Below are 14,723 nucleotides of genomic sequence, written 5' to 3'. Positions count from 1 at the left end.
TTATTTATTATTATTATTATTATTTTTGAGATGGAGTCTCACTCTATCACCCAGGCTGGAGTGCAGTGGCCTGATTATATAGCTCACTGCAGTCTCGAACTCCTGGGTTCAAGCAATCCTCTCGTTTCAGCCTCGTGAGTAGCTGGGACTACAAGCACGAGCCACCACACCCAGGTAATTTTTTAATATTTCTGTAAAGATGAGGTCTTGCTATGTTGCCCAGGCTGGTCTCAAACTCCTGGCCTCAAGTGATCCTCCTGCCTCTGCCTTCCAAAGTGCTGGGATTACAGGCATGAGCCACTGCGCCCAGAGTATCTTAGTCATCTTTAAGTGCACAGTGCAGTGGTGTTCAATGTATTCATGTTGTGCTAATCTTCAGAACATTCTCATACCTAATACACAACAACTCCCCATTTCCCCCTCTTCCTAGCCCCTGACAAACACCATTCTACTTTCTGTCTTTATGAAGCTGACTACTCTAGATGCCTCATGGAAGTGGAATCACACAGGAGTTGTCTTTTGGTGACTGGCCTATTTTCCTCAGCTTGACGTCCTCAAGGTGCATCCATGCAACAGGATCTCTCTCTCTCTCTCTCTCTTTCTCTCTCTCTCTCAGTCTTTCTTTATAAGATGGAGTCTTGCTCCATCACCAGGCTGGAGTGCAATCATAGCTCACTGCAGCCTTAAACTCTGGGGTTAAGTGATCCTCCATCCTCCCGCCTCAGCCTCCTGAGTAGCTGGGACTACAGATGTGCACCACCATGCTCAGCTAATTTTTTAATTTTTTTGTAGAGGTTGGGGGTCTCCCTAAGTTGCCCAGGCTAGTCTTGATCTCCTGGCCTCAAGCAATCCTCCTTCCTTGATCTCCCAAAATACTAGGATTACAGGCATGAGCTACTGTGCCCAGCCAAGATTTTTCCTCTTTCTAAGACTAAACAACATTCCACCGTATACAGCACATTTTGCTCCTCCATTCATCCATCATGGGAACCTGGGTTACTCCCACCTTCTGGCCATTGTGACTAATGCTGCTATAAACATAGGGGCACTCTAACATGTTTCTAAACCTCTCAATGTACACCCCCTTATGAGCAGAGCATTTTGATCCCGTCTTTCTCTGCCATTATAACCCCACAGAGAAGGGGAAAGCAACGTTGGCTTGAGGGAGAAGGAGTTTCCCCAGAAGAGAGGAAGGCAGAATCTACCTTCTCTGCCCCACGGATTCTAGAAAGAGGAAGAAGGCTCACCTCATTATCCACACTACCCTCCCAGGGAAGGTGGAAGAGAAAAGAAAGATGAATGTTCATGGGCATAGGGCTTGAACTTCCGTACCTGAACAAACATCCAGAAGTGGGCAGACTCTTTAGATTCCAGTGGGTAGAGTCGGGAAGGTTGTCGGGCTGTGGGAATGGTGCATGGGACTTGGTGGCTTGCCTTCCGGGACTTGGCAGGAGATGACAACAACGGTCACTTCTGAAGTGTCTTGGGCAGCAGTGTAGCAGCAGTAAACAGTGGCTGGGAAGATAAGCTTGAGCCAGTGCCCTTGGCTTTTTGCAGCAAAAAGTTCAGGGCATGATAGGGCAAAAGATGCTTTAAGGCCTGATGGGTGAATTGAAGCCTGGAGTCAGGATGAAGAAGTCCCATGCATGAGGACCATACAACCATGGGCAAATGACCAGGCCACAGGCTGCAGCAAAGGAAACTAAGATAGCCCTAAAAGACAAAAAGGGGCTGGTCACCCTTCCACAGCAGGGAGCAGATGCCAGCAGTCACACTGCCACAGGCTCAGGCCATCATCCTGCAGATCTCACAGGTAATCAAAGTCCCCTCTCCCCACTGCCTTGAAGACACAGACAGCACCTGTCTCCACACACACCTGGCAGCCATCACTCTTTAGGAAGGACAGAGGAGGGGCAGAGCAGTCCCTAAGGAGACTGCGCCTCCCAACTGGGACTCTTTAACGCAGCCTGGAGAGAATCTGACTATGACATTGCAAGGAGACAGAGCCTAGTAGGTGCCGTCGGTGCCATGCCCAGGTCTCCTGGACCAGTTGGTGCGCCCCGCTGCTACCAGTGTTGCGGGGATCCTCAATGTGTGGTCGTGGCTTTCTCTGGACTGTCACCTCTGCTGTGGAAGCTGCTATACCTGGAGACACCTGGGAGGTTGCAAGGCCCAGCCCCCTGCCTGAGGGCAGCTAATGGCCTGCGGATGCAGAAGCACAAAACCCTAACTCCCTCGTCTCAAGGTGGAGCCAACTCCCTGGTACCATTCCGGCTCCAGAGCCCCCCAGGGGGTCAGGCAGAAGCTGAGTGCCCCTGGTCCATACCTCTCAGCTCCTCCCCTGCCCTGTCCTGCTTCCTTCACCAGATCAGGGGCACCGGAACCCAGGTCTCAGGCTCTGCTTCCAGGGAACCCCACCCAACACATACACAATTTGCAGCTACTCTGTTCTTACCACATTGTGTGGAGGTGCCTAGGAATAAAGAATCGTATTTTCTTTAGACGGGTAAGTGTGGTGAGAGTGAATCTGTAACTGACTCCACTGTGTAGTTAAACAATGTCTTCAGGCAAAAGTGACTCTCATGAGGGCTTTACAGGCCCTGGAGGGGATCCTGGGGAAGGCCATCTGGGGGCAGGCAGTGGCTCCACACTGGCCTTTGCCTGCAGGAGGGTTGCTGTGCTGATCTCTAACCCAGACCTCCCAGGAGGTTTGTTCTCCGTTCCCACCAGAGTAGTGTTGCCAGATTTCGGTCATAAAAATGTCAGATGCCCAGTGAAATTTGAATTTCAGATAAACACTACATAACTTTTTAGTATAAGTATGGCCCAAGTATTTCCCAGACTGTACTTATACAGAAGGGGTTTTTTCTTGTTTATCTGAAATGTAAATTTCATTGGGCATCCTGATTTCATCTGGCGGCGCCCCTGCCCCCGCCACAACACTCCCACATAGTCTGACTCAGCAGAAGCCCCCAGATCTGCCCACACACCCAGCCCTGGGCTGCCAGGGAAGCTGCAAGGGTTCGAAGTTCTTTCTGCTGGGATTTCACTCCTGGCTCAGCCGCCGTTAGGCCGGCCGGTTATTCTACCCACTCTGGATCTCATGAAAGCCACAGACTGTTGAAACTCAAAGCTAAGGGAGAAACAGGATGATAATACCCAGCTTGGGAGATCACTGCAGCAGCCTGTCACTCAGAAGTCACCTGGGAGGCAAGCACTAGTCCCGACGTCAGCTTGTCCCTGCTCACATGGAAAGAAGGTCTGGTGCCGGCCCGGGCTTACCCCTGGACTAGAAACAGAGTAAGGATCACAGGCAAGCGGGAGAAATGGAACCGAACTGAGCTGGTGAGTAAGGGGGCTCACGGTAACCGAGCACCTACTACACGCCTGCCTCTGTATGGCCATTGTCACACAGAGTCCTCAAAAAGAGTTCTGCAATATTAGAGAATTGGTCCTATTTTAAGAGATGTGAAAATGGAGGCCCAAGGAGGCAAAGGGGGCCACCTCTCTAGTAAAAGGCGGTGATAAGCTACAGGCTGAGGTCTGGGTAGTTCCAAAGCCCAGGTCTTCCCTCTCCAGGACAGGAGTCAGAACAACAAGGACAGTTTTAGCAGATGCTGTCCCTGCCCTGCCCATGTCCCTCCAGGGCTCACGGTTTCCATGGGGGGCTCTTCGCCCTGCAAGTAGGCAGGGCTGGGGACAAGACACCCTGGGAGCAGCCCTCGGCCAGGATGTGAGTAGGTGGGTAAGTATCCAGCCCCACAGCCCTCAGGTGGCACAGCTCTGGGGCCTGGCCCACATTAGGTGATATCCAGACATCCCCAGTGGGAGGGAGCCCCCAGTGCTCATGGCAGTAACTGCTCAAGACCAGCTTCCCTTTCCGGTCTCACATCCTCACTCCCTTCCTCATGGGACCAGGAACCCTTTCCATATCAACTACTTGCACTGCAGTTAGATTATCAGGTCAGCAACTGGGAAACCCACCTAAGAGAGCAGCTCATGCTTATCCAGACGTACCAAGGCAGCGTGCTAAGCTCCGCACCAAGATCATCTCATTTCATCTGCCCACCTGCCCTTGGGATGAGATAGGTTCTATGATTATCCCATTTCACAGATAAGATAAATTAACTGACCTATGGCATTGCCAGGCCTCAAACCGAGTGGGCTTCAGCCTAATATCTGTGTTCTCAACCACTGAGGTATTAATCAAGGCTTCCATTGAGCTTCTGGGCAATCATTTTCTCTCCTTCTAGCTTTGGACTGACTTCCTTTGCTTGGGTGCAAATATAAACAGGGGATGCAGCAGTTGGCTGCCCCAAAACAAGGGGGCATCTTGTGTACAGGTGGAGCTGTGCAGTGGTGCAGTGTTTTAAGCATTGCTTTCATTCCACTCATAGGATACTGAAGGCCCATGTGCCATGTATTTACCTCCCGTTCTTTGCTGGACAGAATGCCTCGCCCAAGATTTAATTTTCCTTCATTCCTCTGCTCTCACATTTTGTGTGTCCTGCCCTTGCCTGCTGGGCCTCAGCACGGTGGTTCTGGAGCCTCCTAAGGACCAAGGCAGCTGAGTTCCTCCAGCCCTCCAGGTCCACATGTCTCCAGATACGCAGGTGTGAATGTGTGCATCTCTGAGTCTCAGTTCAGAAATCGGCTCTAAGTGACTTGCCTGATCTTCCCAAATGCAAAGACCTACTTAAGACCCTTTCAAAAGAAAGCTAGGCTTGTTGGCTCTGGCTTCGGAAAAGGGGTGTGAGCAAGAGTTCTATCTGTCTGATTTGTCTCTATTCAAAGCCAAATTCTCCAGGTTATAAAGAAAGGATTTCCCAGATTGTCGTTGCTTTCATTGATTGCATTATCACCTGAGCAGTATCTTGCAGAGACTATAGATAGGAGTTTCAGTAATTTCTAAATAGCTTTTGGTGTTTTCTAACATCAGAAGATGAGCTTGCCATTTGTAAACATGCCCTTGGACACACAGCATACACACATTCCTTAGGAGGAAAAGAATCTGTGTTTCTGGGCCTGGGAAGGGTGGTATTCTGCCTCTACTAAGGGCCAGTTTCAACACTGGATTGTGGGGAAAGAGTTTAAGCTGGAAAAAAGATCTCAGTTTCAATGATCTTCTTAGAATCAGCCACCCTATGAGCATCTATTAGAAGTTCAAATCATAGGTTGCAAATGAAAAAGCCAGAGGGACCAGGCAAACTAAAAAAACAAAGCAGTGAAGAAAACAGTGCAAGGGTGCTGGCAAATGAGGACCAACATTGGACATCCACCGGGGAGGTCACAAAAGTGCTATGGACTGTGTAGCTGACTGTGGTCCCACACACTCCATCTAAAGGAGGCCACCCATTTCTGGAATGTGGGTCCCATGTGACTGGATCTTGTGAGTCTTTTCAAGAGGAGCCCGACAGTGCAAGGGTGCTGGCAAATGAGGACCAACATTGGACATCCACTGGGGAGGTCACAAAAGTGCTATGGACTGTGTAGCTGACTGTGGTCCCACACACTCCATGTAAAGGAGGCCACCCATTTCTGGAATGTGGGTCCCATGTGACTGGATCTTGTGAGTCTTTTCAAGAGGAGCCCGACATTTAGATTTTTACATACTAGTACCCAATTTTTAAATGTTGGGAAATCATTCAAATATTCATAATGCTATGTGGACCTAACAAAACAAAACCATGCCACAGTTTGCCTTTCCTGCTATGCACCTTCCTTCAAGAAAAATGTCGTCTTGCACATATAAATACAATTTGACATCATATTTCAGGCTTTTGTGGATCAGGGATCTCAGGTTTTTTTCTGTTCGTTTTTGTTTTTTTCAGACATATCACTTTGTCGGTCCAGGCTGGAGTGCAGTGGCATGATCTCAGCTCACCACAACCTCTGCATCTTGGGTTCAAGTGATACTTCTGTTTCAATCTCTCAAGTAGCTGGGATTACAGGCATGCACTGCAAAACCTGGCTTTTTTTTTTTTTTTTTTTTTTTTTTGGTATTTTTTTAGTAGAGACGGGGTTTCACCGTGTTGGCCAGGATGGTCTCGATCTCCTGACCTTGTGATCCACCTGCCTCGGCCTCCCAAAGTGCTAGGATTACAGGCGTGAGATACCATGTGCAGCCTGTAGTCAAGTTTTGATTCTTACAAAACAATCTTGATTCAGGCTGGGTGCAGTGGCTCATGCCTGTAATCTCAACACTTTGGGAGGCCAAGATGGGTGGATCATCTGAGGTCAGAAGTTCAAGACCAGCCTGGCCAACATGGTGAAACTTCATCTCTACTAAATACAAAGAAAGTAGCCAGGTATGGTGGCACATGCCTGTAATCCCATCTACTCCAGAAGCTGAGGCAGGAGAATCACTTGAACCCAGGAGGTGGATGTGGCAGTGAGCCGAGATCATGCCATTGCACTCCAGCCTGGGCAATAAGAGCAAAACTCCATCTCAAAAAAAAACAAAACAAAACAAATATATATATATTATATATAGGGGGGGGGTGTCAGGTGGTTCTCATCTTGAATCTTGGACGTGGTTTCCCTGGGACGTGTTCTGACCTTCCCTGTGAAAAACATCTACAAACACGGACTGCCATTCTTGCCTCTGCTGTACTTCCATCTTCCTACTCAGGGGCCACATGCTGCTCCCAGCTCCCAGCATCTTCCCTTAAATCCCTGCTGGGATTTTCTCTCTTTTTTTGAGACAGAGTCTCGCTCTGTCGCCCAGGCTGGAGTGCAGTGGTGTGATCTCAGCTCACTGCAAGCTCCACCTCCCAGGTTCACGCCATTCTCCTGCCTCAGCCTCCCAAGTAGCTGGGACTACAGGTGCCCGCCACCTCGCCTGGCTAATTTTTTGTATTTTTTTTTTAGTAGAGATGGGGTTTCACCGTGTTGGCCAGGATGGTCTCGATCTCCTGACCTTGTGATCCACCCACCTTGGCCTCCCAAACAAAGTGCTGGGATTGCAGGCGTGAGCCACCACGCCTGGCCGGAATTTTCATCCTTAAAGCATCCCTGGTGAAGCTTTGATTTCCAGTGCTTGCAAACCCATCTGAAAGTGCCAAGATGTAGTCCCTGGTCTCTTCCCTCTGCATGGCCCTTGGGTGTTGGTTGCATTTAGATGTTGATCAAGTCATGCCTGGCCCTGGCTCTGCTCTAGAGGTTTGGAATATGTATATTCCATCCTGTTCACAGCGTCCACTTTCTTGCATGGACTTTGGGTAGAGTCACCTGGAAATGACCAAGATACACATATGCCATCCCTCCTTCTTTGCAGAGAAGATGAGAAAGCCCTTTGCACTGATCTGCACTCAGAGCCACTGCCATCTGCTCATTGAATGCTCCCCCTCTCTTAGTGGCAGAAGGAACCACAGCTGGCTGGACCTGTGTTTGATCTTGGCTTTACCCTTTACTTGGTGGATCTGTTCCTACTTCTCCATTCCTGCCATCACTTAAGGATATCCTACCATGGATGCGCTAGGTGTCTTGCTAATTCACAGACATCTTATTTAATCCTCAAAACAAAGCTATGATGTGGGAACGTGTCTGAGTCCCATTTGCCAGACAAGGAAATGGAGGCTCAGACAGTTTAGTAACATATCCAAGATCATGTACTTGGCGGGGAGAAGAGCCAGAGCTTGAATCCTTCGTGTTTAGCTCATACTCATGAGTTCAGCCAACTAACCAACAGCTACTTTTCTCTTCTTGATCTATATGGGTCATGATAATCCCCAGCCTGGGTCACTGAGTGGCTTAGAATGAGCTCATATGAAGTGCCCAGATGAATGAGGGTCTTAAAGGTAATGTTGCTATAACAGTCGCCCTCACGTCAGCACACCCCAACCCTGACCGACAATCTCTCCCTACATTTAAAGTGTGTGCTTGGCTCTAGGAACCTTCCTTTCTCTCCACCCTTCAGCCTGGCACTCTTGGTGTCTGTCTGTGCTGACTCTCCGGATTTGGCCAACCTTCAAGCCCCTTCAACTTCATCAATGCCGTCACCTTGCCAGTTGGGTGGCTGTGTTTTCCTAAGTACAGACCCATGTGGTTTGCTGTGCCTCTCAGTAGTTCCCTCAGGCATGCAGCAGTGAGGGCCATGTCCCAGGCAGAGGTTGGGAACTCTGGGTGCCCATGGGCCCTTGCAGGAGCAGTGCTGTAGAAGCCCACAAACCCTTATGCAAGGATATGTGGGAGAAATGAAAACACACACACTCCAGACAGCAGGAGCACAACCAGGAGGACAGGGCTACTCTGAGGTACAAAGAGATGCTTCTGCAGAGCATGAGGTATGTCTCAGCACAGCATTTGGGGTAATCCCAGGATGAACTAGTTGCATAACCATGCCCAAGTCACTTTCCCTTCTTGGCCTTAGTTGCTTCATCTATAAAATGGGGAGGAACAGAGTTAGGTTACTAGTTACTAATTTTCCAAACAATGGTCCCTAGGCCTCCCCCATTCTCGGGGATTCACAATGTGTACCAGCCTATTTACGGCTCTGAAAAGTCTCGTAAAGCAAGGAAACTGCTGACCTGGCCTAGCCCATTGTCTTTTACCTTTCCTAGACCAGAGAGCCTTTCAAGTAACAACAGTTAGCTTCCCTTGAACCAGTGTTCTGTGGAACATGTGTTGGCTAATTTCCAAGATTCTTCTGGTGCTAAAGATCTTTAATTCGACAGCCCCTCTAAGTCTGTGCTAGGGGTCGGGAAGCCTGGTTAGCTGTGGGCCCTCTGGAATTTATGACGTTCCTGCCCTCTGCTTTCTCAGCCATCACACAAGAACTCCAACACCTGTTCTCATGATCAACTGGGACAATTTTTTAGCTTCCTAACTGCTCTCTCTTCTCTCCAATTTTACATGGAGAATCACCTCTTCCTGCTTTCATCCAATGTGGCTTGGTGGGGCCAGTCTCCCACTTGGCTCCAGGGATACACACATGACCAGGCCTGGCCAATGAGGTAACACATCCTCCTGGCCACAATGACTGCATCATGTGGACACATAACCTCAGCTGGGCCAGCCAGAGAGAATCCTGGCACTTTTGCCAGAAAGATTAGGCAAGAAGTGGTGCCCCCTTCTTGCTGGGGTTGCTAAGTGAGTGTTCGTCTCTTCTTCCACTTGTGGGGGATCCTGTCAGAGAGATCCTGGCGATGCAGAACTGGAGATGGTGACAAATAGTTTCTTAACAACATCATTTGAGGGCCTAGATACAGCCAGTCCTGAAGCCATACATGCTCCAATCAATCCTTTGCCTTTTAACTAGTTTGAGTTTAGTTTCTAATCCTAATGGAAAGAGCCCCATTCCACCAATTTTACAAGGGACACGATGAGAATTAAACGTTAAAGAAGGAAGGGGCCTTAAAGGCTGGTAAAGCAAGGCATGAGAAGTGCTTGGGAGGTAGAATGGGACAGTTACCCCATGGCATCATGTGGGCACAAGTCCAGATGCCAGGGAAGAAGGGACCAATCACGTAGACCTCAGCAACAGTGGGTAATGCTTAACGCAAATAAGTGATGTCCACTCTAGAAGTGGAATTGGGGGCCCTGCAATGTCACACCTAAGCACAGGCTCAGATAGGATGCGTTCTAATACAGCCTTGCTACTCCATGTGCAGCCTGTGGGCCTACAGCTTTGATGTCTCTTGGAGTTTCTTCGGAATGCAGAATCTCAGGCTCCACTCCAGACCTACTGAATCTGCATCTTAACCAGACCCCAGATGGCCCATGTGCGTGATCAAAGCTGAGAAGTACCACCACAGCATTGTTGAAGTGACTGTGTAGCGTGTCCATAGATCCCTTCCTGCTGATATGAACATGCTGCCAACCCACCAGGAGGTGGAGAGTTTCCCCTCCCCTTTTATCTGGGCTCTCACCCTGTGGCTTAGTTAGCCAGGTGGAAGGTGATGAAAATGGTGCTGCCAGTTCTGCGCCTGGTAGCCTCTGCTTCCTCTTTCAGAAGCCAGCTGGGTGCGGTGGCTCACACCTGTAATCCCAGCACTTTGTGAGGCTGAGGCGGAAGCTTGAGGTCAGGAGTTCGAGATCAGCCTGGCCAACATGGTGAAACCCCATCTTTACTAAAAACACAAAAATTAGCTGGGCATTGTGGTGGGCACCTGCAATCCCAGCTACTCGGGAGGCTGAGGCAGGGGAATCGCTTGAAGCCAGGAGGCAGAGGTTGCAGTGAGCTAAGATCATGCCACTGCACTCCAACCTGCGCAACAGAGCAAGACACGGTCTCAAAAAAAAAAGTCAGCGTACTTGTCCTGAGACCTCCATGCTGTAGGAAAACCCAGACGAACCTCATAGAGATGTTTCCTGGAGGGCCCAAAAGTCCCAGCTGTGTGAGTGAGGCCTTCTTGGGCCACCCCGTCCAGCCCAGCCCCCAGCTGAGTGACCCTCACTGACACAATGTGGAACTGAGTCCTGCTCACATTCCAGACCCAGAGAAGTGGAAGAAATACGAATCTTTGCTGTTCCAGGTCACTATGCTCGTGTTATTTTGTCACACAGCAGAAGTTACTGGGGCTGTGACTGTCTTTCCTCCTCACTGAAGGAGGGGGCTGTCCTGCAGAATGTTCCTGCACTCTGAGAACCATACTGAGCACTTTCTGCCTGTCAGGCACTGTTCCAGGCACAGAGATGGAGTGGGAGAGGACAGACTGCATCCCTGCTCTGGTGAAACTGGGATTCGTATCCAGGGAGAGGGCAGTAGACAAGAAAACAGACAAACACGATAACTTCAGAGAGATAAGGAGAAGTTTGGAATGGGGCTAGGGACACTATTAGATAGAATAGGGAAGGTCTTTCTGAAGACACACACTTGATCCAAGGCCCTCCTGTTGAACAGGTGCAAGCCATAAAATGATCACAGGAAAAAGTGATGCTAGCAGAGAGAACAGCAAATGCAAAAATCAAAAAGTGCAGGAGGTCTGGGAGTGAAGACAGAGGGAAAGGGAAAGCCAGGAGAGGGGAATGAGATCAGAGATGAAGTCACAAAAGTCAGCAGGGGCCAGAGCAGCAGCGTCTAGCACACCAGCCACCAGCCACCCACGGCTCTGTAATCTAAGCTTCCATTTAAACAACAAGTGCAACTCCTCAGCCCCACTGGCCACATCCCAAGTGCCCAGTGGCCCTGTGTGGCTAGTGGCTATCATATTGGGCAACACAGAGACAGAATATTCCCGTGACGGTTCTGCTGGCTGAGATGGCTATAGAATAACTCAGAAGCAGATCAGAACCAGAGTTCAAGGTCAGACCATGTGCTCTTGGGCTTAGTATTCCATTAAATTTCTGGACGTTCCAGTTTTCCCCAGGGTTAAATGAGGCTTTTCCAGCCTGACAGTGAGTCCAAATTATCCACAGCAAGAAGCCAAGTCCACAGACAGTTGCACACGGGTCCTACCCAAGGAACGTCATCAGCAAGGCCTCATCCACGGAAACTGGCGGCAGAGGTCTGTGTAACTGACTTCTTTGCAACCTCATTTAAGTTGCCAATTGGGGCTCCCTGATGTGAAAAAAGAACAGAGCATGGCTACTATTTCAGGGCACCACGCAGAAGGGAGTGTGCCACAATTAGCCGAAGCAGCTTTCGATTAGCAGATTTTCTTCCTTGGTGTATAACATCTGTCCATGTATAGACATCGCTCCATCTTGCCCTGTCAGAGCGAGGGGCTGGGCCAGTGAACCAGGCGGGCCCACAGGGAGTTCAGCATCCAACAGGACAGTGTCCAGGAGGGGCTGGAAATAGGCACTGTGGAACTTGGCATGTCAATGGCAGTTTGTCTTAGGAAAAAGCTAAGAAAGGAGAGTGCTTCCTCCTTCCTTGCACAAGCTAGGAGGCGGCAGAGGGAGACAGAAGTTTTCCTTGGGGTTAGAAAGACCTGCTTTGTCATGTAGTATTTATGACATCTCCACAAGTACCTGAACCTCTGGGGTGGTTACCTAACCATGCTCATCTGAGAAACGGGGCCGATGACATCCACCTCATGGAGTTGGAGAGGAGTATGTGAAATAATCTCTGGAAGCACACTTGGCATGCAGCAGGTATTCTGTAAACGGTGGCTGAATCATAATCTTGATAGGAAAGAAGCAGGTGAACGAGAGAGATGGGCATGGGGACGTTTGATCAGCACTCAGACCTGGCTCCTCCATTTGTTCAGTCAACACAGGTTAACTCTGCAAATTGGCTCTGGAGCCTCGGAAAACTCCCTCAACCAGTCTAGGTTCCTCTTTCCTACCTGGGGCCCGTAGCTGATCTCTGTGGTTCTTTGCAGTTCTCCTTGCCTAACAGAAAGTTTGCAGCTGCCCTTACGGCGTGACTCATCTGAGTTCAATCGCAGAGGCTGGGCAAAGTACTAAGACCCGGAATCCTACAGTCTTGGATTTGGAAACGGCCTTTAAAGATCTTTTGGTCCAGCTCCCAGGTGATGACAAGAATCTCGTTCCCTTCCATGCTGACTGAAGAACCGGGGCCTGCACACTCTTGCTGCCTTGCAAAGCAGCCCATTCTCTTTTCAGAGAGCTCTAATGTTGGGGATAGTCGATAGAGTGAATGCATGCTCCAGGTTAATGGCCCTCTTTAGACGTGCCACCAGCACAGAACAGTCTTCAGTTTCTGTGTCTGTAGAATGAACCTGAGAACACCTGCTTCACAGAGGTCGGAATTAAGAGTGACAACATAGGTGGCGGGCCTGGCATGGGAGGTTCAGCGTTTGCTGCCTTTCTCCTCTCCACATTAAACCTGCTGCAGGACGGGGACCACAGGTTGCTCTAGCGCTGGCCCCTCTACTGTCTTTTTCCCTTTCCCAGTGGGGCCTAACCTGGGCTAAAATGTTCTTAGCATGCTTGGTGAACCATTGGCATCTTAGACTTGTGTGTGAAGCAGAGGTTGGCTTCAGCCCGTCACATATAAAACTAAGGAGGGATGGCAAACCCTAAAGGTAAACTATTTCTCTGATCCCCCCACCCCCACCTCCCTTTCTACCTTACAGTCAGGGAGAGCCAGGAGCTTTCTCAAAATCATGGGGTCCCTACAGAAGCCACTCCTTTGTGGGAGAAGGGACTCAGCGGCAGCTGTGTGGACGTGTTGGCACTCACAGATGGTGAATGGACCATGGACAGACTGTGGGAAGACACGAATGGGCCATGGTGGGGAAGGCAGCTGTAGCTCCTGAGGCCCAGACGGGTCCCCACTGTTTGTTGTAGAAGACCTTGGGCCTCAAACCACCCTCGACCAAGTGCAGGTGGCCCATATGGAAAGAACCAGCATGCTCTTTGAGAGATGGCTTTGGCCTCTGTCCCCATCCCCCCCACCTTAGATGTTGCCCACTTTCCTGGTGTTCTAATCCATCTACTCATTTCCCGTCGCCATCCCAAAGCTCTCTTACTGTCCTGAAAGGAAAGGAAGCGATTTGATATACAAGCGGGTCACCGGGAGGTGGAGATTTAAAAACAGCCAAAGCAGGAAGGCCTTTTACAGAAAGGAAGGGCCGTCGCACACATTTCGGATGGGAGGTGGCTGCGCCAGCTACCTCTGCTTATCCTGCTAGGTGGTGTGTCATTTGGCCAATGGCTGTCCCTGACCTCAGTTTGGGCTAGAAGTGATGCTCTAGTGAATTTGCCATCTGAAAGCCTGGCCTCTCTGCTCTGTCTATTAAGAACACAGGTGACCTTTGCCCAGGGAGCTGGTGCAGGTGGCAAGCTGAGTCTTAGGGGAGAATAGAGTACCGCCTCCCACAGATGGTGACACAGCAGGAAGAGGCTGGGAAGGGATGTGTGCATCAGGTCAGTCAGCTTTCCTAGGAAGAGTTTGGGGATTACCTGGCGAACCCCCAGCCACCAGTTTGGCCCATCTAAACCTGTGTGAGAATGAGACCCTAAAGTGCTAAGACAGCCAACTGTTGTCTGTATCTCCTTCCATGCTGCTGGGGGAAGTTCTGAGTACTCACCAGGTGCTCCTGAAAAGCCAGTGGCAACTGGCAGTTTGTCTCAGTCCCCTTGGATCTGGAACTGCAGGCCAGAGGTTCAGCTTATGTCCCAGGCCCATGGAGAAATCAGTCCCAAGATCCTGAATGGACTACATTGTGATGTCACTCTACGGGTCAGGGGTGGGCACAGGAAGGGCTGCTGTGGCTGCTGGCATCAGGGCACAGGGCAGGGCAGGAGCAAGAGCCTCAGACCGCTCCAGAAGAAATCAGCCTGTCTAGGTGCTGTTCTCAGGTGGGGTTGCTGGGAAGGAGTGAGGGATGTCTGCTGTACAGAAAACATCAGCCTGGAAGACTGCTGATGAATCCATCCGCTGCCACTTGCTGCCACAGTTTCTATTCTCACCTGGCCTGGGTCACTTCAGTAAAACCAAGTCCATCCTTCATACAGTTTTCCCGCACAAAGCAACTTCTGTGGGTACCCCCAGCTCCTTACACATCTGCTGTGATGGACTTAAAATTCTAGGGCAGCTTTTTCTTCTACTGGTATACCGGTGACTTTCCCCCTACTGCCCATCTGGTAGGGACTCAAGGAAAGAGAAGTAACTTAAATATTAGCTCAGGAAAACAAGCAGAAATATAAATCCTCCCACCTTCAAGTTAAATTCAACACAGGTGTCCTTTAGGTTATCTTCTATAGCACATATGCCTGGGCTACTTTCCATTGTTGGTCATTGATAACTTGGTACAATGTATATTTACTAAGCCTAAAAAGAAAAGAAAAACTCAAAAAAGGGGGCAAAG

At 49.8% G+C, this 14,723-nt stretch overlaps 1 protein-coding gene across 4 annotated transcripts in view; it reads right to left on the bottom strand.

The window, feature by feature from the left end:
- Positions 1-14,054, bottom strand: part of BANF2 (barrier to autointegration factor 2) — a 36,339-nt gene extending 22,285 nt beyond the window's left edge. For 2 of the 4 annotated variants that reach the window (XM_011962861.1, XM_011962869.1), the window contains exon 1: positions 13,944-14,050. Coding sequence is in view for 1 of the 4 variants with exons in the window: in XM_011962853.1 (XP_011818243.1) it covers positions 1,333-1,344 (12 nt within the window). In the remaining 3 variants the exon portion in view is untranslated. Of the gene's footprint in view, positions 1-1,332; positions 1,714-13,939 lie in introns of all 4 variants that reach the window. The other 2 variants (XM_011962853.1, XM_011962877.1) reach the window with 2 other exon arrangements.
- Between the last annotated feature and the right edge of the window lie 669 nt (positions 14,055-14,723).

The sequence above is a fragment of the Colobus angolensis genome, unplaced genomic scaffold (genome assembly GCF_000951035.1).
Source record: "Colobus angolensis palliatus isolate OR3802 unplaced genomic scaffold, Cang.pa_1.0 Scaffold117, whole genome shotgun sequence".
NCBI classification, from domain to species: Eukaryota; Metazoa; Chordata; class Mammalia; order Primates; family Cercopithecidae; genus Colobus; species Colobus angolensis.
This window is presented reverse-complemented; position numbering and strand designations above follow the sequence as displayed.